The 22825-nt window shown below is 40.7% G+C and overlaps 1 protein-coding gene across 5 annotated transcripts in view; it reads left to right on the top strand.

Annotated features, from left to right (window-relative positions):
- The window catches only part of cog5 (component of oligomeric golgi complex 5), a 91182-nt gene that overhangs the window by 46112 nt on the left and 22245 nt on the right, over positions 1-22825 (top strand). For 3 of the 5 annotated variants that reach the window (XM_008401221.2, XM_008401220.2, XM_081603678.1), the window contains 5 exons: positions 1716-1846; positions 15868-15954; positions 16139-16298; positions 17017-17129; positions 20675-20752. In XM_008401221.2, coding sequence (XP_008399443.1) covers positions 1716-1846; positions 15868-15954; positions 16139-16298; positions 17017-17129; positions 20675-20752 — 569 coding nt within the window. The remainder of the gene's footprint in view (positions 1-1715; positions 1847-15867; positions 15955-16138; positions 16299-17016; positions 17130-20674; positions 20753-22825) is intronic. The other 2 variants (XM_008401223.2, XM_008401222.2) reach the window with 1 other exon arrangement.

Here is a 22825-nt window from a genome sequence, read left to right as displayed (position 1 = left end):
CTGATGGGCATAGCAACGATACTCAGGTAGGCTCAGGCAGGGTTAAACAATGCTTAGTTGGTACTAATGAGTCTAGAGTGTGCCATGAAGATATTGTTACCACCTGCAGCTTGAACTGTTGATAGAAGATTGGTGATCCATGTCTTCATGTTGTTTACACTAGATTGTGATCCTGTCTGTATGTTGTTTCATTTCACACTCCACATAACAGCAACAATTTTTCCAACTTTTGTTTGAATTTTAGTCTCAGCTTCCTGTTGTTTTCTGACAGCAGTGGTACCAGGGGCCTCATGTATAACAGAGTACGCAGTTTTCACAATAAAACTTGGTGTACGGACAAACTTAGGAAATTTGACGCACGAAAAAATTTTGATGTATAAAGAAGAAGAAAATTTGTATAAAGAAATCGCCCCGCAGATGCATTTCATGTGCTTTGGCACACAAACTGATGCTTTACATCAGGGATGTCCAAGGTGGGTCCTTGAGGGTCGGCACCCTGCATGTTTTAGTTCTCTCTCTGGTCTAGCACACCTGCATCAAATGATGGCTTGTTAGATGGCCTAAGCAGAACACTGACTTGCTGAGGAGGTTGTTACTACCACTAGGGAGAGAACTAAAACATGCAGGATGCCGGCTCTCGAGGACCGACTTTGGACACCACTGCGTTACATCTTTATGAGACAAAAACTGAGGAAAATTGTTATTTACATTTGTGTGAGGTCTTCACATCCTTTTATTTTTATTTTCGTTATTTTGTGTGCATGTTGGGTTACTGTCTGAGGATAATGTGGTTCAGTTTCATCGTTTACGTTGAAACAATAAAAATATTAAAATCATGAAAAAACATCAGGTTTGATGCTTCTTGGTCTAAAAAACACTGAATGTAGTCAGATTTCAGTGCATTTAAGTGAGTTTTGATGCTTTATAGTTTGTAATTGTCCACAGAAAAAGTTTGTGTAGCTGCCGCACGTTTTCACAGCAGGTCAAAAGCTAGAGTATATTTCATGTGTTCTACCTTCACAGATGGTATTCTGCATATCGTTGTGGCCAGTTTGAACTACAGTTGTCAATGTATATTATTTTTACTCAGTCTGTCCATTCTCTTACCTCTGACATTACCATCCACACAGCTGCTGCTCACTGGATGTTATTTTCTGTTTCAGAACATTCTTTGTTAACCTGAAAAATGACTTTGAGTGAAAGTCCAAGCAGTTCAGCTGGTTCTGAAGAACTCAGATCAGTCTATGTGGCACCAACAGCTATTGAAAGTCAAATAAACATATTTTCTTCCTCATTAATTCTGATGCTCGCTTTGAACTTGAACAAGCTGTTTTCACCATAGAGTGGAGATGGGGCTTAAAAAACCCCAGAACCTGATCCGACCCAACTAAATAGCTTTGATTATAGTCTGAAGTAAACCTAATATTTTAATCAAGATTTTACTGCTTTCGTTTTCAGACCACCATTAGAGGAAGAGCTTTTGTTTAACATCTTCCATCTCCTTTTTGTTGTAACTGCAAATCTTCAGGGATGTGTGATTGGTAGAATGAAGCAGGGCTGTGTACAAATTAGTTGTGCAGGCTGCTGCACTTGTTATAGTCCAATTAACTTCTGCATCTTTCTTTCTTTCCTCTCTGTTAAATCCAAACTCTGCTTCACCACATTTAGATGCCAAAATGTACAAATTAATCACCATTTTCTTTTTTCTATTCCAGACTACTTGTCTCAAGGTGTGGATCTGAGCGGTATAGAGGTGATTGAGAACGATCTGCTGCTGATCAGCAGAGCTAGGCTGGAGGTAGAGAACCAAGCCAAGAGACTACTGGAGCAGGGCATGGAGATCCAGGTACTTTATAAAGTGATACTCCTCTAAGAAGTTCAATGTCTAGAGCAGTGGTTCTTAACCTTTTTTGAGTTACCGAACCCCGCAGTTTCATATGCGCATTCACTGAACCCTTCTTATTCCAACCCTACCGCCCCCAACACACAAAATACTTTGCGGTATTCTGATTTAGTAATGTAATTATATTAGTTGTGTTACCACCCCCACGCCCCTAGAGGCAGTAGCAACCCCGAAAAGATGCGACTAAGGAGCAGATTTAGACTATAGAATTTGGTAAAAAAGGTGAGCTTTGCTGAAGTAATTAAAGACACAAGCTCAAATCCCTGCTGAGAGGGAAACTTCTTCAATCAGTGCTCCTCCGCAGCTCTGATTGGCTAAGCAATGTAACGTGATCCTCTGCAGAAAGTGATTGCAAAGCGGGGCGTCATCACGACTTTACACAAGTGTGTATTTATCTCCGCGGCAGAGGCTCCGCCGAACCCCTGAGACCGACTCACCGAACCCCTGGGGTTCGATCGAACCCAGTTTAAGAACCACTGGTCTAGAGCATGGAAGAATCCACCAATAATGTGTTTGTAAAAGTAAGTGAAGAAAACATCAAAAAACAATTAAATCGTCTTGTGACTTGCTTACTTTGTGAACTGATGAATATTAACGAGAGTGAACTCCCACATGTAAATGCACAAGCCAACCTAATCACCCAAGCAGCCCTGTCGTCCCACCCAGCTGCTGTCTTTACTCTCTGGGTGTGTAGGCATCTATTCGACTCCTTTGGCTGATTCATTCAAACTAAAATTCTCGTAGGCTTGGTTCATATTTGAAAGTATTAAATAAATAAAAGTTAGCTATTGCAAAGAATATTTTTTAGGAAATGTCTGTGTATTTTATTGCTTAAACCAAAGGAACACCATGGGCTTCTTGGTGCTTTGTAAAGTAAATGTACAATAGAGCTCTAAATCCTTTTATGTGGATTTCCTTCACTTTCCCATGAAGGATAGTTTGTGTTTTAGACAGGCTGTTTAATGTTCATGTTGCTGCTGACATGCTGTGCTTTTGTCCTCAAGTCTCTGTGCAGGTGTTGAGCAGGTCCACATTCAGCGATATTAAAATTTATAAAATGAAAACATTTCAATACATCTACTTCCTTCAATTGAGTCTTTCAAAGTGAGGGTTTTAATTTATTGGTTAAGATTAGGAATGTGCGATATGTACGGTATTTGGCCTACAATAGAGATGTGTAGTCTACCAACTAACCGAGGAAATGCTTGTCGATGACGTAACAGCTGGCATCAAAAGGAAGAACTTGTTAAAAAGGCAGATACCAAACGTAAATGATCACGACCTGGTTCAAGTTATGATTAAATGAATTTTTAAATTGTGCTGTAGGCATGTGCATAGGTGAGGGAGATAGGGGCTTGGGCTCCTGCCCCTTTCAGCCCTAAGTGCACTCTTTTTTGTTTTTACTTTTTTTTTTTAACAAGAATAGTAATTTTAACAGATTATCATCCTTGACATGCTTCAGTTGTCCCAGATCCATGGTAGGGAGGAGTGTGCATGCAGAATGGGTTCCTGCTAGAGATGTGCCGATCAGGTATTTTCCTGCCGATTCCGATTCCGATCACCATGAGGGCCGATGACCGATACCGATCACATAATTATTATTTTTTTAATCATAAGCACTACCGGTTACATTATATGGAAAAAGGAACCATAAATTCACCTTAATTTAGACAAAAACTTGTTTTTAATAGCTTTTTCCAAGAAAAAAACAAAACAGGGATTGTGCAAATTGTACAATGCCTGTTGTACAATTTGTATTACCGATCTTTAACAGACTGAAAACATATGGAGGCTCTGAAGCGGCTAAATAATGCAGAGCCAAAATAAAACCTCTCAACATTGCCAAAAAATTCAAGTATAAAAGCAATCCTGAGTTACTGCATGAAAACTTCCTGATAGCATGGTGGCTAGCTGCTGATTACTGCTAGTTCTGATTGGCTGTCTCTGACTGAGCGGAGTAATTATGCAGAACAGGGAGGAGATCGATTATTTTTTCAGAGATTATCTGTCTCATGTTAGGACAGCGAAAGTTTTAATACGTATGAAACATTTTTTTTTTAGGTTAGATGCTGCAGCTTTAAGCAGAGGTTCGGTGTGAGAGTCACTACCAGGTGGAGCAGAAGCGGCCAATTATGATTGGTGGCTGATCGATCGGCACACCTCTAGTTCCTGCAACTATCAAATGATGGTCAAAAATATTTTTTTCAACATTGAAGTTACAAAAAAGCTTTTTCATTTATTTACTTTCCGAATGGTCTTAGCAGTAGTATGGAAAACCCCTCCTCTCAAACACAGAAATGGTTTGACTGCAGAGAAAACATCTGACTTAGAGTTTATCATTCTGCCCTAGTTCTGTACCAAGTTCCAGTTGCGCTACAGGCAAGTAAGGGGAAACTTTTGAGTAGGTCCCTCTGCTCTGGGTCAGGCACCCTGATATGAGGAAACGGTACTGTGACTGTCGCTGCAACGCTGGTCAAAACTCACGTACCGCCCAATTAAAATATTAAAGCAATACACCAGTCAAACTCTCAGAACTTTTCACAGTATCCCTTTTGTCTTAGGAGTGTGTGATCATAAAATAAATATGACCGCATGGTCATATTCAGGAGAATATAACCATAAAAAGTAACTTCTTAAAATAAGTCATAAATGAATTGAAAGGGAAATTGAGAATATCAAGGAGTACACAAAGGACAAGGTATCCTTATGTGTGCTTTTATTGTGGGTGAAAGTCTGCTAAATAGTAAAAACATTGATGCTTCTTTTTTGATTGACTTTTCTTTATCCACTGGGAACTCCAGCCTCAGGTACCTGAGTCACAGAAGACTTTGTGATTCAGGAGTTCTCTGTCATGTTTGTTCAGATATGACACTTAAGAGAAACACATGCATGTATGTAGAGCATACACACAGATGTTACTTTTCCCATTAGTCAAGGGACATCTCTGAGTATCATGAGCATTTGGGTCGTGTCTCTGTGGGAGTTAGTTTCACCTCAGTGCTCTGATGTTGCCAGCATAAACCCATCTGTTGATGGGAGTTCAGCTGACCCAGAAATCAAAATCTTGCTTGTTTGTTGTCATCTCCATACATCTAGACTAGCATTTCTCAACGTGGGCGGTACCACCCCCCATGGGGCGTTCAAAGGATGGCAGAGGGTGCTAACAGAAATTTTTACAAAAGGGTGTGCTGGGATTCCTCTGGGGGGGCGTTTGGTCAAAGGTAAACTTTACACCTTAAATGCTCAACAATACCAGTTTAGACTTTGAGCAACTTGCTAAAACTGCATTGTGTAACATTAAACCATGCTTGGCTGCAACTGTATCGATGGTAGCTCTTCTTCTCTTCAGTGTTTGTTAGCTTCTCCTGCTACTAGTAGCTTCACCGCATCAGTTCAGCGTTACACCGGCTGATGACATTGCTGTGATTCACTTGTCTGGTGTCTGATTTTCAAATATTTTATGTTTTATTGAGGGGTTTTGTACATATGTTTTGCCAGTTCTGTAATCATGTCAAAGCAGCAACTTGTATTAAAAAGTGTTTTAATGTTATTCTGAATTCTGCACATGGAAGGACAACGGAATATCGCTCCGATAAACATGTAATGACTAAACTCATGATACCCTCACTGTGCATCACTCAGAAAAATGAGCCCATTTAAATAAAGAAATCCTTCGATGGGTGATACCACAATAGGGAGCATTCATTTTATACAATTACACAGGTACTGTGAGTGGTCCGGTACGCAACTGTAGTACCAGCACTTTTAAATTTTAATAATCATTATACCGGGATTGTTTCTATTTTTTAAAGGTTTACGTCAGTCTGCATTTCTCCATTGATATGCTACCCGCACCCTAGGTGCTAAAAACAAAACAAACAAAAAAAAAAACGCGCACATCGCAGGAAAACCGGGACTTAGAATGGAGCAACGAACTTGATGTGAATCAGGATCAGAGAATCTGGCGCTGAACAGTGAAAAATCAAGAGCTTATAGTGGCCAATCTGGTGAATTACATGACGATTAGGCGGCGCAGCAGGTGAATGACATGATGAGTGAAGATAACCGATGGTGAGCGTCAATAAACGATAAAATAAAACTAGCAACAGGAAAAAAAACTAAAGGGGACATAACAATAAACCAAGAGAGGATAATACTAATCAAAGAAAACTAAATGGAAATGAATGAAGAACAAAATGCAAGAATAAACTAAGAAACTAACGTAAATACAGTAAATACAAGCAATAATTATTACAGAGGACTGTATGGCAAGAACAAATAGACACCATTTTCAGATAAAAGGTAAAATAATATTGTTGAAGTGCCATGAGTTTGATGAGACCATATCTAGTACGGAGAATAAAATAGTTTTACAGACAATAACAGTAAGAAACCTATCACTTATTCATGTTTTTAATCATTTTTTATTTTATATATTTATTTCTTCAATATTAATTTCATGTCATGAGGCTGTTAAGTGACTCCATGACATTTTCAATTTGACTCATTAGGATTTGATTAAGAACCAGATTTGTTCTTTGTAATTTCTGTCCAGTAAAACTATTAATCTATAAATCAATAGACAGGTTTATATAAAGATATAATCCATGATTCTGTCCCATATTTGTATGGCATTGAAAGGATCTGGAATTTCTGTTTTTCCACTGAAAGCTCTGGTTTGCATGGTAAATACCATGTGGGAGAAATTTTATAGTTGATACTCTGATGTCCCGTTTTCCTGAAGGCAGCACAGAGCTGCACCACAAGAAACTGACAAAATCACTGGAAAGAAGAAGAGCTATGATTAATATAATTGATACAGTTGCAGTTTTATCCATGTTTTAATGTTGCAGACCTCAGTCTTTATACAAATAGTTCAAAGTTTAAAATGGTATTGTTGTACATCTTTTATCTGGCCATTTTGTGCAACATATAGCAACTTTCATATCAGAAAATGCCTCAGAACAAGAATATTTTTTCCACTCTGATTGGCTGCTGCGAGACCAATCGATTTTAAGTTGAATATCCATTCATTTCCTTTTTTGTAGACACTTGTGAAAATAATTTCTATTCACATTGCTTTTTTTGTTCTCTCTGAAATTATTTTTGATGATAAAGAAACAACCATAAAAATCAAAACCTCAACTATAATGATAGTAATACTAATAATACAACAATATTCAGTGGAAATTAGCCTACAAATTCTATGACGGGGGGCAGTAAGAGACCTGGATAATGGATAGAGGGGCGCTGGCCCACCAAAGTTTGAGAAACACTGATCTAGACCCACCCCATCTGTCAAAAACAAACAAAAACCAAACTGTAGTTTTGTAGTAACAATAGATGAAATGTTCTTTCGCAGTGTAGAGTTTAAATCCATAGCTCAAGGTCAACTTGAAATTTGTGCCATTTCAGGCCCAAGTCATATAATTAACGGTCAGTTTTGGGCTTCTGTAGTGCATTTTCAATTAGCCTACAATAAATCCAGCAAAGGTAAACAAGAATACACAAAATAAAGATTGATTAATGTAGTCATTGTAGTCTAAATCGGAGATTGTTTACCCTGTTGAGGAAAGAAAGTAAAGTGCAGAAGTTAAACTGTACAAGCGTAGCACAATGCCGAATCAATGTGACTCCACTCTGCTCTCATCAATCATGCAACCCTGAGTATTTGCACTTGACTCACCCTGCAGTTAAAACAAGTGACAAAAATGGAGCTCTGGAAGATGTTAAACTAAAGCTAAAAACTAGAGAAATTATACTTCCCAGCCAAGAGAGATAAAAGTCAGAGGTCTTGACGTATTTTGAAACATGTCGAGATTACTTTGATCAAAGGTCTCTGATCAGAATTAACGAGTCGGGTTGGATCAGGCTTGGACAAGGTGTACATGGTCTCTGACCATGTTGGATTCTTTAGGCCTCATCTTAAAAAGAAAAAACAAAACAGAAAAAAAGCACCGCCAATGCCTAGAAAAAATACTGCCAACTCTTGGAAAATGTTTTCCAAGAGTTTGACAGCATTAGATTTAGAAGACTTAGTTATCAGATATAAGACACAAAATAGAACTGGTTTTCCAGCATTCTGTATATGAAGGACCAGCTGATAGCTTCTGAAGACTCCCAAAGCTTCAATCAGAAACCAACTTCAGCGGTCACTTCGTCCAAGCTATGAAAAGCCTGATGGTGGACCTCCGTGTCCATGAGAGAGGCTAACAGAAACTTATGTCTGAGCGCCCATGTGAAAAATAATAAAGTCAGGAGTTATAGTATTTTTTTCTGATAAAGTGGCTAAATTTCAACTTGGCAACCATGATAAACTGGTTGTAGGTCAGCATCTTTGTTGAGGCCTGTAGAGTAGATTTGAGGTATAATTGGCGGGCCGGGCATTTGGGACATGGGCCTTCAGTGGAGGTTTACCAATTTAACACTATACTGTAACACTATAACACTACACTGTTAAAAAAGTCTCTAATTCATGGTAAAATACTGGCAGCCGTGGTTGCCAGAATTATGCAAGCACATCCTGCCAAAAATAAATGCACTTTATTTTCAAAAGAACACTTAACACTGGAACTGGTAAAAAAAACAACAACAAAAAAAACAACCAAAAATAAAAATAAAATGGATTCTCAGTCTCCGTTAACAAAAAAATGCACTTGAATAAAAACTAAACAACATAAAACCAAAGTGGAAATAAAAACTACATTCAACCAAAAGAGTGCAGATTATGAAGTCTGTATACTATATTGCCCTCCAATAATCATTAGATTTAGATAGAGAAGATGCGCATATCCAACTACCTGATGCAATAGTTCACTCCTCCGTTACGCTAAGGAAATGAGGAAGAGAGAGGTTAGTGCAGAGCAACAGAGTTGAGTCTTTTTTCATCCAGTATCATCAATACAGAAAAAGGCAGGAAGAAATTATAAAGCCGATAAATGAAATTAAAATGAGGTTAATAATTTTCATTTATTATGCGATTAATTGATTTTTTGTTTATTACAACAGGCCTTACCGTATTTATACTTTGTTTTTTTACGGGGTACAATTATACAAGCCTCCAATACTAAAGTAAACAACAAAAATGCAATATAACAAGGTTTGGTATCCTACCTAACTGCATCCATCCATCAAACCATTTTCTGTTCACCATTGTCCCTAGTGGGGTCTGGAGGGTTTCTGGTGCCTACAGCCAGCAAACGTTTCGGGCGAGAGGCGGGGTCACCGTGGACAGGTCACCAGCCTGTCGCAGGGCAACAGAGAGACACACAGGACAAACAACCATGCACACACAGTCGCACATAGGGAGAATTTAGAGAAACCAATTAACCTGACAGTCATGTTTTTGGACTGTGGGAGGAAGCTGGAGTACCCGGAGAAAACCCACGCATGCACAGAGAACATGGAAACTCCATGCAGAAAGACCCTGTTCCGGGAATCAAACCGAGAACCTTCTTGCTGCAAGGCAACAGCTCTACCAACTGCACCACTGTGCAGCCCCTAATTTCACCATATCCAAATAAACACAGAGAAAAGATAGCTAAGATCTTATTACGGAGATTTTCTTCTAATATATATGCATGCTTTTTTAATATCATCACCTCGCCATTATACTGCAACAGGATGTTTATGAGATTCACATAGAGAAGGAGGCAGGTGGGGAGGAAGTGAGAAGGCGACAAAATTTACACATCGTTTTTTTTTTTTTTTTTTATCAATTAGCCTAATAATTAATTATGAGCAGTTCTTGTTAATTGAGAGTGAATACTGTTGTCATTAAAGAAAGAAATCCAGGTAGGACAACTCCTCAACTATGGCAAAAAAGGAAAAAGAAAGCACTCTCAGTTGCTATATATTTCTTTATAGACATAATCCATCCTCCTCTATTTGTCTTGAAGGTGGTCTAACAGGAAAGTGGTTAATGAGAAAGAGGGAAGACATGTGGCAGAGGTCATCAGGCTGGCACTCAAGCCAGCTAAGGCCATACGTGGGTTGTGCTTTATCCCTGTGCTATCACAGCACCCCTGCACAACACTGTTAACCAGTGGTGGGCTATGTGTCTGGTACCTGGGCTGTCACCGATTTAATCTACCACAATAACATTACAATTATATACCAATTATCCATACTAAACAAAAAAACATGATAAGACCTGGTATAACAGAGGTTCTGTTCAGCCATGGCATTGACATCAGTATTGAGTGATCATTTTTCTGAATGTGAATTCTCCTGCTCTGAATGCGTCATTCAAACCTGGTATCTAAATGCTTCCTGAATGGCCACATGGATCTAGATCTAACTAAATGTACAGTATGCAAATAAAAACAGAGGAAAGAAGTTTAGATTTTTCCCCCCATAAGTCTCATTGCTACCTAACAGCCAATGCTGGGGGAGAGGAATTATTGCAAAGTAATGTAAATGAACAACCTTTGTTCACACCCTCAGGATTGGGGACAATTCTTCTAAAACTCTAAGGGTTGTTTTATTGATTTAACTTCCAGAGCGCCAACATTTAAATGTCCATACCTTCTTTAATCTTTGATTTCTATGTGTTTGGCATCATTAGAAAGGTTAAATACACACTTTCAGAATCTGTAAAAAATATTATATGTACATGTGTATTTATCCACTGCATTGCACGCTCAATGAGCTCCTCTGAAAGCTTGACTATAGGTTATATTCATGGTTCACATTGAGCTTGCTTGCGCAAGCAGAGCAAGCTCTGTGGCTTTTAAACTTGACACCTACTTTGATGAAGGATTCACCAAAGAAGAATGATTCTTCATAGGGGTTAATATAAATCCCGATACAGGTGAAGCTTTTCTGCAAGAACACCTTCCAAATTGTCCAGCTTGAGTGAATGGTGGGGCACAAACCACGCTGGGGTAAACTTCAGAGGTGCAGACTGTGACGGCGAGCTAGGCAGGTGACATGCAGACACCGCCAGTGGTGTGATTGGTGTTTGCTGCCAGATTCATACTCTGTTTAGTACAATTACTAAAAGCTCGTCTTTCAGGAATTATTCTGCTCTGCTGATGAAATGCGCAGCACAGCAAAGATGCCTGCTGTCCAGAGTAACTGGTCTATTAAAAGAACTATTTACATTTAGCTTTTGTCCACTAAGTTTTCTGAGCTTTAAGTGTAGGGAGCATTCCTCCTTAGTGATTTTTTTCATACAGGCAGAACTTTGGTGTATATAAGGGCGATTTTATTCATAAGCTTCATAGTGTTTAGACTGAAGTTACCTTCCACCATCAACACACTATTTGTCAGAGTTCAGTGATGATAAGAAGCGTGGTATATAGCAGTACTAAGCTTGTATACCCAGTGACATGCGGTCAGGGGAGGCAGGTGAGGCAGAGCCTCACCCGTCATCATGAAAAAATAATAATAATAATAATATATATTGCTATTTTCTCCCTGGTTTGTACTATAAAGTCCCTATTTTTTACTTAGCTTAACCAATTTTGATTATTTTTTTCTTCAAAATCGCTGTATTGTCACATTTTCCCATTCAAATGCTCAGAAGCGAAGCCGGTGAGGCAACAGCGAGTTGAGCCTCACCTGGGATCGCGCAACCTCTTGCTAACTGCACTCATAGACATAAATACGTATTACTGTCTATGACTGCACTGGCTGCCATTAGCTTTGGAACGTGACGTCATTGCTGTAACCGGAGGGATATCAGCACCATCTTTGGTGTCCATAAACATAGCCGACAAAAACACATACAAGTTACTTAAAATAATTTAGCTATGGCACGAACTTGCTGCGTTATTGGGTGTAATATTCGATCACATGACCGAAAAGGTAAAAAGATGGAAAACGTACTTTAGTTTTACTATTTTCCTGCTTGGAAACAACGCGAGGAGGCTAAGCTATCGGAGCTAACGAAAAGAAAACAAATGTCCTGGTATCAGTGGTTGAGATTACGTCCTGATATTACCTTCTCCAACATCCCCATATACCTACAAGTCTGGTGAGTGTCTAAATTTGCTTTGTTGGTCCGATTTTTTGCTATGATTTTGTCCGAGTGTTCTCATGTTCAGTTTCTGTTGAGTTCATTTAAGTGGGTCAACTTTGTTTAGGTCGGACTAATATTGTTTAGGTAGCGTAGTCCGAGTTTTGTCAGTGAACATCCAGGTTTTTACATTATTGTGAAGTAAACAATTTAAGTTTTCTAGTGTTATCAAATTTACAGCATTAATACTGATGTATGTTCTGATATGTCCTCTTAAAGGAAAAACGACGTGTGAAATGGATGAGCTCAATCCTGACTGGGGTCCAGCGCTGAATATGGGTCACTGAGGTAAACGGCACAACGTCGGACCGACATGGGCGTCAATTAAATAGGCGATACAGCAAAACCATGGAGGATCAACAAGTTACTGAGACTGTTTTCATTATTTACCCCAGAAGAGGTAAATAATGAAAACACAGTAGCGGAGGCAATAGAAGAGGAGCAAGTTGGAGAGGCTGAGGAGGAAGAAACCCAGGAGAGGAGCTCAGCACCTAGACACTTTATGTTTCTGAAGAGGAACAAACCATTTGTGTTGAAATACAGTTGGAAGTGGCTGTTTTCTCTCATTTAATAATTTAATGTATTAAACATCCATGAATCGTTTGATTCAAGCACTTCAAGTTGCACGTAAACAGGTAAAGAAATGAACCACATTTTAAGTCAAAATTTGAAATTTAAATATTTCAGGTAATAAACATACACATAATGAAAGATTATATTTTTAAATAAATATTTTATGTGATTAAAGTAAACAATTATAAAATCAGACATCTGCTTGTTGCATGTAATGTAACAAGCAAACTGTAAGGACACTGGGTTTTGGGTTTGTTTTGCTTTATTCTGTTCATTAAAATAACATCCACATAAAGTAAGTCTACTGCCTGCTGCTTTTGGATCCACTGCCACATCATGGCACAAACCAGATGAAAGAGCCCATCTTTAAACATTTATTGTGTAATTAAACAATAAAGGTGACACGTAAATTTTATGAAATAGATAACACTTTAAGTAAATATTTGTTGTATTTAACATTTTCAGGTAAGTGAACATGTAATGAAATAAATCCAGTCCTATAATTTTATGTAATTGAACATTACAGGTAATAAATGTGATGATTGCCTATATGAACATTTAAAAAATTATAATTTTTAAATATAATTTTGGTTAAATATAAAAAGGGGTCAAAATGGAATAAAAATATGCCTCATCTATATAGTTTAGTAGAGTAATTTCACACGGATTTTGAGTCAACAGGTCACATGATCTGGAAGCTATTGAAGAAAAACCCTAAATTTTGACAAAAATAAGTTACAAAAAGGAAAATGACTTGAAATGGAAAACAAATGACTTTGCCTCACCTATACAGACCAGTAGAAAGATTTCAAAGTGGTTCTGAATAAATAGGTCAGATGACTTGGAAGCTATTGAAGAAAACATATTATTTATTAAAATTATTTAAAATATATGACTTTAAAATGTTATAGAGGATATTGTGTCTCATTTAAAAGCACGAATTAGCACTGACAGTCAGTTGGTTACAATTCAAAGCATTTATTAACATTTGTTTGTTTCACAGGAGTGTTTGGTTCGGTAATTTGTTGACAGTCCCTAAGTGAACCTTTGAGCGCTTTTGCCGGGAGCGGTGGAGAACAGCTGGCCGACATTAGCGTTCATAAATCAGTTCAACCTTTAGCTAAACGCCCCTTACTCCGCGGAGTGCGAATATCCAATATCCAACTTGAAAAAAACTTTCCTGTGGTCGGTAAGACACTGGTGTTCTGACTAGTTTGTTTTGGTCTGTAGACACCAAAGATGGTGCCGAGCGACGTAAACGTCCTACGCTGTGACGTCAGCTCCAAAGCTCTATGAGAGAATGCTCCTCATGTCTGTACGCCGGCAATAAAATGGCTACAAAATATTTAATATATGGACTGATTTTTCATAATTTTGCTTATATATATAGATATAATTATATATATAATGTACAGTGTTTTTGTCACCAACTGTGTGTGTATCGTGTTTTGTGTGCGGAGGAGCGATCAGAAACAACAGAGAACAGACTCGAGGTGAGGCAGGCAGTTCTCTTGCCTCATCGCTGGGGGCACTCATGATCCCAGATATTGTGACTGCACAACTGCAGAGTGAGCTAGCCATGGAGCTAGCCATACAGTAAATAAGTATCCATCCATCCATCCATCCATCCATTTTCTTCCGCTTATCCGGGGTCGGGTTGCGGGGGCAGCAGCTTCAGAAGGGAGGCCCAGACTTCCCTCTCCCCAGCCACTTCTTCCAGCTCCTCCGGAGGAATCCCAAGGCGTTCCCAGGCCAGCCGAGAGACATAGTCCCTCCAGCGTGTCCTGGGTCTTCCCCGAGGCCTCCTCCCGGTGGGACGTGCCCGGAACACCTCACCAGGGAGGCGTCCAGGAGGCATCCTTACCAGATGCCCGAGCCTCAACTGGCTCCTCTCGACCTGGAGGAGCAGCGGCTCTATTCTGAGTCCCTCCCGGATGACCGAGCTTCTCACCCTATCTCTAAGGGAGAGCCCAGCCACCCTGCGGAGGAAACCTATTTCGGCCGCTTGTGTCCGGGATCTCGTTCTTTCGGTCATGACCCAAAGCTCATGACCATAGATGAGCTATAATGCCATTTCTAAAGTTAAAAATCATCTTAGTGGGAGAAAAAAAATAAATAAATACAGTACTAGTATATTTTAAAGAAATTTGGGAGGGCGGTAAAAGTCAGTCGGAGTTGCGGGTTTTAGTAAACCATCGGTTCCTCGCCCTCTTCACTCAGCAGACAAGTGCGGATCAGAGCCTCGGTCACGCCGTATGGATCACAGTTGGCTGACGGGCCGGTCGATCTACCGGTAGATCGACCGGTAAATTGAGAGCTTCGCTTTTTGGCTCAGCTCTCTCTTCACCACGATGGACCGGTACAGCGCCCGCTTCACAGTAGACGCTGCCCCAATCCGCCTGTCGATCTCCCGCTCCCTTCTTCCCTCATTCGTGAACAAGATCCCCAGATACTTAAACTCCTCCACTTGAGGCAGGACGACCCCCCTGACCCAGAGAAGGCACTCTACCCTTTTCCGGCTCAAGACCATGGCCTCGGATTTGGAGGCACTGAGCCTCATCCCGGCCGCTTCACACTCAGCCACGAACCGCTCCAGTGAGAGCTGCAGATCACGTTTCGATGAAGCCAACAGGACCACATCATCCGCAAAAAGCAGAGATGTGATCCTAAAGCCACCAAAACGGATCCCCTCAACACCTTGGCTGCGCCTAGAAATTTTGTCCATGAAAGTAATGAAGAGAATCGGTGACAAAGGGCAGCCTTGGCGGAGTCCAACTCTCACCGGTAAGGAGCCCGACTTACTGCCGGCAATGCGGACCAGACTCTGACACCGGTCATACAGGGACCTGACAGCCCGTATCAAAGGGCCCGGTACCCCACACTCCCGGAGAACCCCCCACAGGGCCCCCTGAGGGACACGGTCGAACGCCTTCTCCAAGTCCACAAAACACATGTAGACTGGTTGGGCGAACTCCCTCCAGGACCCTGCTGAGGGTGTAGAGCTGGTCCAGTGTTCCACGACCAGGACGAAAACCACACTGCTCTTCCTGAATCCGAGGTTCGACTATCTGATGGACCCTCCTCTCCAGGACCCCTGAATAGTCCTTACCAGCATTGCATGCCTGCGCGAAATTTCCGTACGTCCAATAACATGCATGGTGTCTATATAGTCGTAAGTCTTTGCCTCACCAGCAACGAACCTCACCACACGTCACTGTGTATACCTATTACTTTTAGTCACCACAAGAATTTGTAACCAGTTTCTTATGTGAAATATCATTCGTACTTTGAAACATAATCATTTTAATGCTCTGTATATTAATAAAAAGCAAATAATTATTTGTATTTTCATCCTTCCATTCCGCTTCAGGTCTTGGTTATAGTTGGTTTGGTGCAGAACAGTCATACAACAGTCATATCCTGTTCTGCAGCAGTTTGTCCCACAACTGCTCTGAAGGTACCAGAGACCTGCTAGATCTGCACTAGATCAGAATTAGTGCTTTAACTGGTCCCGCACATGTGTTTGACCGGGGGAACGATGGGGGTTAGGCCAATGAGGGAAGAACATAAAAATTACATGAGCATTTTCTCAGTTTACATTTTATTCCTTAATATTTTTCTTCTATTTTCTCTTTGCTCAGAACCCAACCCAGGTTGGAACAGCTTTGCAAGTTTTTTATAACTTGGGCAGTTTAAGAGAGACTATCAACTCTGTGGTAGGGGGTTATCAGACCACCATAAAGGATAATGTCACTAAAGCCCTTGACATCAAGGGTTTGACACAACCAACTAACCCCAGAGGTAAGAATCAACCAATAACTGATTCAATTACTGAAGAAGTTTGACTTAAGCACATTGCCCTCATTTCAGAAAGATAAAAGACAAAGGGACTTTCTAGGCCAGCCCAGTTCATAAGTTGGCTGGATCCGAAATAGAATATTATATCATGGCCATAGAGAATAGTTTGTTAAATCCGGGAAAAATGTCATCTCCACACTAATGTGATATGCACTACTGTTCTTGTTTTCCAAATGTGGAGTCAGGCATGATAAAATGCATGATAAAAGTCTTTGTTGATATTTAAGTTAATAAATAGTAAAACAATTTTTATGATCCTGTCAGAATCTAACCTTATACAATGTATCAGAGCTAAAGCTGCATAGAGAGCATCCCACATATAAGTAGAAGTTGAATCAATCCCAGGCCTAGATAGACTTCCCTGCTGCCTCAAATACTGAGCTAAGTGTTCAAAAATAGTCCATGGCAACAACAGTATCTTATCTTTGCTCTTCTGTGGAAAACTAATTCACAGGTGTTTCATCACCCAAATGATTTTTCAAAATTCTTGTTCTTTTATTTTAAAGGTTTTCATTTAGCCAAAGCTAGTTCACACTTGTCTCATCACCATTACTTCTGTGTGCTTATTAGGATTCAGGACATTTCAAGCATGTTTTGGACTATGTATTTTGACTCTGATCTGAATGATTTTAAAAACAAATGCTGCTTGTCCTCCTCCCAGGAGCTCCTGGGAGAGCAGTGATGCCTACACCAGGCAACACGGCAGCATTCCGTGCCGCTCTATGGACCAACCTGGAGAAACTGATGGACCAGATATGTGCTGCATGCAGACAGGTACACACACCCCCAAACTGACTCCACATTCACATTATTAGATAAATCCTAAAAACCAACTCATCATGCTGATTGATCGGTTGCAAACGTTTCGGCTCATTGAAGTGAATGACAGGAGCCGGCTCCTCACTGAGAGCCATTTTTGATTATAAGGGAGGGGCTTCAAACACCGCAGCACAGCGAGCAGGAGAAAGAAAGAGAGAGAGATCTCCCCACTTTTTTTTCTTTCACTGCTCAGCTCTCACTCTTTCTGTGGCTCCACTGAGCTGAATCCACTCTGCTCATGGCAGAACTTTGCTTTGATTTAGTACGGCAGCCTTGTGGCCAATTATGTGTGAGAATATGGGCTCATACCATTATGTGAAAACGGTGGCTGGGGACAATGGCGCAAAAAGTGGGTATGCACTGCATGCAACTCATATGGGTGTTGCACTACAACACCCATATGCCAAAACGGGAACAATCTTTTTCTCGTCAGCATTTTCTGTATTTCACAGCTGTATGTGCATGTATGAAATGATCAATAAAAGAGGAACGGTACTGATTACGGGCCCGTCCTTTCCTTCACCTCCCATTACGCACACACGCCCCTTTGAGAATGCACTCAGGCTCATTTCTTTCTTTCTTTGAATTGTCTTATATAGTGCACTTGACAACAGTGACGTAAAGATGGAGTGGTAGGCAAGAAAAATCATCAGTGGTACAATAAAACAGTACGGAGCCCTCCAGGGGACATGGGGAATTTTTTTTATTTTGCGTTACCTCGCAATACTTTTGCATTCCCTCGCAAAAGGTTTTGTTTTCGCTCGCAATAATCTATTGATCAGTTCATGCGGCATAATTGATACTGTAAGCCATTTTTACGGTGGCCGCCGTACTTTCTGCTTTAATACAAGCTTATAAGGTTTTTCCATGGACTCAAGTTATTATCGTGGGGCAATCAGTCATCTGATTGTGTCTCTGTTGTGTTTGTGTCTGAATGGTTTAAAGGGCTGCTTTCAGTGCCGTTCCATCTTAGCCTTAACAGATATAAACATGTAGTCAATGAATCGATTTTCAATCAGTTTTTTGCACCAAAGCGTTAATAATAATCACGTTTTATTATTATAAAACAAAGCAAACTAATGGTGGTAGAGGGCCTCACTGGGTTAACTCTGGGAATCTCATCTGTCCGTGTATAAATCAACTCCAAACCTCTTCTTTGTTCTGTCATAATTATCGATTTATTAAATTTTTATTATCATGCTCCAAACTTTGCGAGGACTGACCACCTCATTCACTCGCTTCCTCATACACACAGAGCCAGCAGCCAGTAACCTTCCCATTCATACTTCATGACAGACACGCCCACCACCAGGTATCAAAGCCGCTGCTTCTGTCATATCAATAATTATTTAATTCATATGGCTCTTATAGAGCCTCAGTAAAAACGTGTTTATTATTATTAACTCTTTGGTGCAAAAAATCGATTTATTTACTGCATGTTTATGTCTGTTAAGCCTCAGATGAAACGGCACTGAAAGCAGCCCTCATTCAGACGAACACAATAGACACCATCAAATGACTTTTTGCCCCGCGATAATAACTCAATAGTCCATGGAAAAACCGTACATAAGCTTGTATTAAAGCAGAAATTACGGCGGCCACCGTAAGAAAGGCTCAGTATTCAATTATGCCACATGAACTGATGAATAGATTATTGCGAGGGAACGCAAAAGTTTTGCGAGGGAACGCAAAAGTTTTGCGAGGGAACGCAAAAGAAAAAAAAATCCCCATGTCCCCTGGAGGGCTCCGTAAAGCAGAAAGTGGAAGAGGGAAGGGGGGATAAAGATGTTGGAGGGACGAAGAAAAACTTTTCAAAATGATTGAAACACACAGACATTACTTAGGTTTTATATACACTGCTCAAAAAAATAAAGGGAACACTTAAACAACACAATATAACTCCGTTTGGTCAGTTTTGAATGTTGGTGCTGCTTTCACACTCGTGGTAGCATGAGACGGACTCTACAACCCACACAAGTGGCTCAGGTAGTGCAGCTCATCCAGGATGGCACATCAATGCGAGCTGTGGCAAGAAGGTTTGCTGTGTCTGTCAGCGTAGTGTCCAGAGGCTGGAGGCGCTACCAGGAGACAGGCCAGTACACCAGGAGACATGGAGGAGGCCGTAGGAGGGCAACAACCCAGCAGCAGGACCGCTACCTCCACCTTTGTGCAAGAAGGAACAGGAGGAGCACTGCCAGAGCCCTGCAGAATGACCTCCAGCAGGCCTCAAATGTGCATGTGTCTGCACAAACGGTTAGAAACCGACTCCATGAGGATGGTATGAGGGCCCGACGTCCACAGATGGGGGTTGTGCTCACAGCCCAACACTGTGCTGGACGCTTGGCATTTGCCAGAGAACACCAGGATTAGCAAATTCGCCACTGGCGCCTTGTGCTCTTCACAGATGAAAGCAGGTTCACACTGAGCACATGTGACAGACGTGACAGAGTCTGGAGACGCCGTGGAGAGCGGTCTGCTGCCTGCAACATCCTTCAGCATGACCGGTTTGGCAGTGGGTCAGTAATGGTGTGGGGTGGCATTTCTTTGGAGGGCCGCACAGCCCTCCATGTGCTCACCAGAGGTAGCCTGACTGCCATTTGGTACCGAGATGAGATCCTCAAACCCCTTGTGAGACCATATGCTGGTGCGGTTGGCCCTGGGTTCCTCCTAATGCAGGACAATGCTAGACCTCATGTGGCTGGAGTGTGTCAGCAGTTCCTGCAAGATGAAGGCATTGAAGCTATGGACTGGCCCGCCCGTTCCCCAGACCTGAATGCAATTGAGCACATCTGGGACATCATGTCTCGCTCCATCCACCAACGTCACGTTGCACCACAGACTGTCCAGGAGTTGGCGGATGCTTTAGTCCAGGTCTGGGAGGAGATCCCTCAGGAGACCATCCGCCACCTCATCAGGAGCATGTCCAGGCGTTGTAGGGAGGTCATACAGGCACGTGGAGGCCACACACAATACTGAGCCTCATTTTGACTTGTTTTAAGGACATTACATTAAAGTTGGATCAGCCTGTAGTGTGTTTTTTCACTTTAATTTTGTGTGTGGCTCCAAATCCAGGCCTCCATTGGTTAATACATTTGATTTCCATTGATGATTTTTGTGTGATTTTGTTGTCAGCACATTCAACTTTGTACAGAACAAAGTATTCAATGAGAATATTTCATTCATTCAGATCTAGGATGTGTTATTTGAGTGTTCCCTTTATTTTTTTGAGCAGTATATATATATATATATATATATATATATATATATGCAACGCACTGCCTATGTATAATTGCAACCAATAGAAAAATATTCCTGTTTGCCTAGTTATGTTAATATAGGGAGCTGCAGATGATCATAAATTAAGAGCCATTTGGTAACCAAGATATTTTTTTGGGAGCCAAGCCACAAAAGCCAGCTCTCTGAAAAGAGCTGAAATTCCCATCACTATAGAGTATCAACATCATTTGTGTCATGACTGACGTATGTTAAAAATCCTACAGGTGCAGCACCTGCAGAAAGTCCTGGTGAAGAAAAGAGACCCTGTTAGCCATGTGTGCTTTATTGATGAGATTATCAAGGTAGGTGGGCTTAAGTGTTTTGGTTATGGTTTCGATCTATGTGTCTGCTTAATGTTTGGACATTAAGGGGATATCATTTCAGCTCAGCTTATTTAAACATCTCCAATTCACACCAGATGATGTGACCTCATAGCTCTTTAAGCATCAGAATGCTGGGTCCAAGCCGACGGGCTCACATTGGGCAGGCTCTGGTTAAATTTATTCAGGAATTTAATTTGTCTAGTTATATAATAAAATAGCATATCTGGGGGGGTCAGGGGGGTTAGCGTATAGTCAGACGTCAGACCTCCTCCCCCCTTTTTGCAATACACTGTAGGTCCGTCTGCCCCCCTCCCTCCCCCCCAACACTCAAAGGTATGCTAGCCCCCACTCTCCTTCTAAAGAGATAAAAATCACAAAAGAGATCTTTTTGATTGTGTCATTTATCTCACGAAATTCCAAGCCAAATAAGACATGTTGCAAAAAAAGTCCCCTCTATCAGTGCACCAACAAAGAGCACTAAAGGTTTAAAAGTTACAAAAAATAATGTTATAATATGCCGAACATGAACTGTTGATTTGGAAAGAATGATGGTTGTAAAAAAAAAAGGAGAGAAATGTCACCTTTTTCAGTTACACTTCTAATAGTTTCAGTAATGACCATAGCAGTCTCTCTGTGGTCATCATCAGCATTTCCCTTTTCCCTTTCTACAAAACCGAGTTGTAGAAATCAGACTGGGAGACTGTTACCATGGCAACAAAGCTCTCACCAATTACCCATAGATGGAGGTGTGATTTGAGACCTAATGACATGTGTAAATGCAAGGCTCCACAGCAGTACAGCTGCACCGCCATTTCCCCTGTCCTTTACATGAGCCTGTGTGTTTTTTTCCACTAAGGTGTAAACATGTCGGCTCACAGCAGCTTGCAGAAATTGTTCAACAAGATTTATTGCAGACATGTTTTGATCCCTTGCCTGAAACTCAGAAGCCATGTGTCAAATTCAGAATGAGCTGCAAATGAGCTGCAGCTCATTATAGGGCTTGTTTTAGTTGTATGTAATAAAATGTGTGTTGCAGGCTGAACTTGGTACATTCAGAACACCTCCCACCCTCTTTTGTTAAGAAAACACTTTCTACTTAGTATTTTAAGTCTCCAGTTGAGAAGCTAAAGAAGATTGACTTGACTTGGAAAATTTTTTATTTATTATAATTTTTTTGTCATAAAAATCCTGGCTAATGAACTGGATAACGTTACAGATCACATTTGATTGACAACATATTAGAAACATCTAATGATTAATCAAAACTCATTTAGAAATTATTTATAGGTTAACATATGTGGATGTGCATGCTTGTTAATTAAGACATGTTTGAATTACTGACTGTTTAACCCTCCTATGGTCTTAAGAGATGGGTCATTTAGACTCCACGAGCTTTTTACTCTGTACGGTCTGGCAGGGTTACATACAGCCCATGTGCGCTTTTACAAGATTTACTTTTTGGGGTTTTGGAAAGACCATCAGACTGTCACCTTGCCCACACCATGACATTTGCTGTGCTCCTCCTGAGTATCTTGCTTAAGACTGCTGGAGGGTTAAGAGATGGGGTCCATTGGTCTCAGCGAGCCAATGGACCCCAAATGTGCTGCATTTATGATTTAAATGCAGCACATTTAAATCATAAATGTGCTGCATTTATGATTTACAGAATCATAAATGCAGCACAAGTCTTGTAGGACAGAATAATCCCTCTGAGTCCCAAACAAAAACGGGAGGAGGTCAAGTCACTGTCCAGACTCAGACTGGCCCACCTTCTTTCAACAATAAGTCATAAACTCTGCATGTTAAGGGCTAACGCAACATGCACAAAGAAAATGTGGTCTAAGGCTTTGTTCAACTGCAAAGTAGATGTGAATTAGGAAATCAAGAAAGGAAGAGAAGTGGGAACAAGAGGGAGAAAATGGAACAGTCTCACTCCGAGCCGATCATCAGTTTGAATAAAGCAATGTCCAAAGATCAAAAAATTGATGGAACAGAAAAACTCTCTTCAGGCAGCAGACATAAACTGCTGGAGTTTCTTAGCAGAACCTCTGG

The sequence above is a fragment of the Poecilia reticulata genome, chromosome 23, assembly GCF_904066995.2.
Source record: "Poecilia reticulata chromosome 23, P_reticulata-male-v2, whole genome shotgun sequence".
Classification (NCBI taxonomy): domain Eukaryota; kingdom Metazoa; phylum Chordata; class Actinopteri; order Cyprinodontiformes; family Poeciliidae; genus Poecilia; species Poecilia reticulata.
The sequence above is the reverse complement of the archived record's forward strand: the minus strand, read 5'-3'. Positions and strand labels throughout refer to the sequence as shown.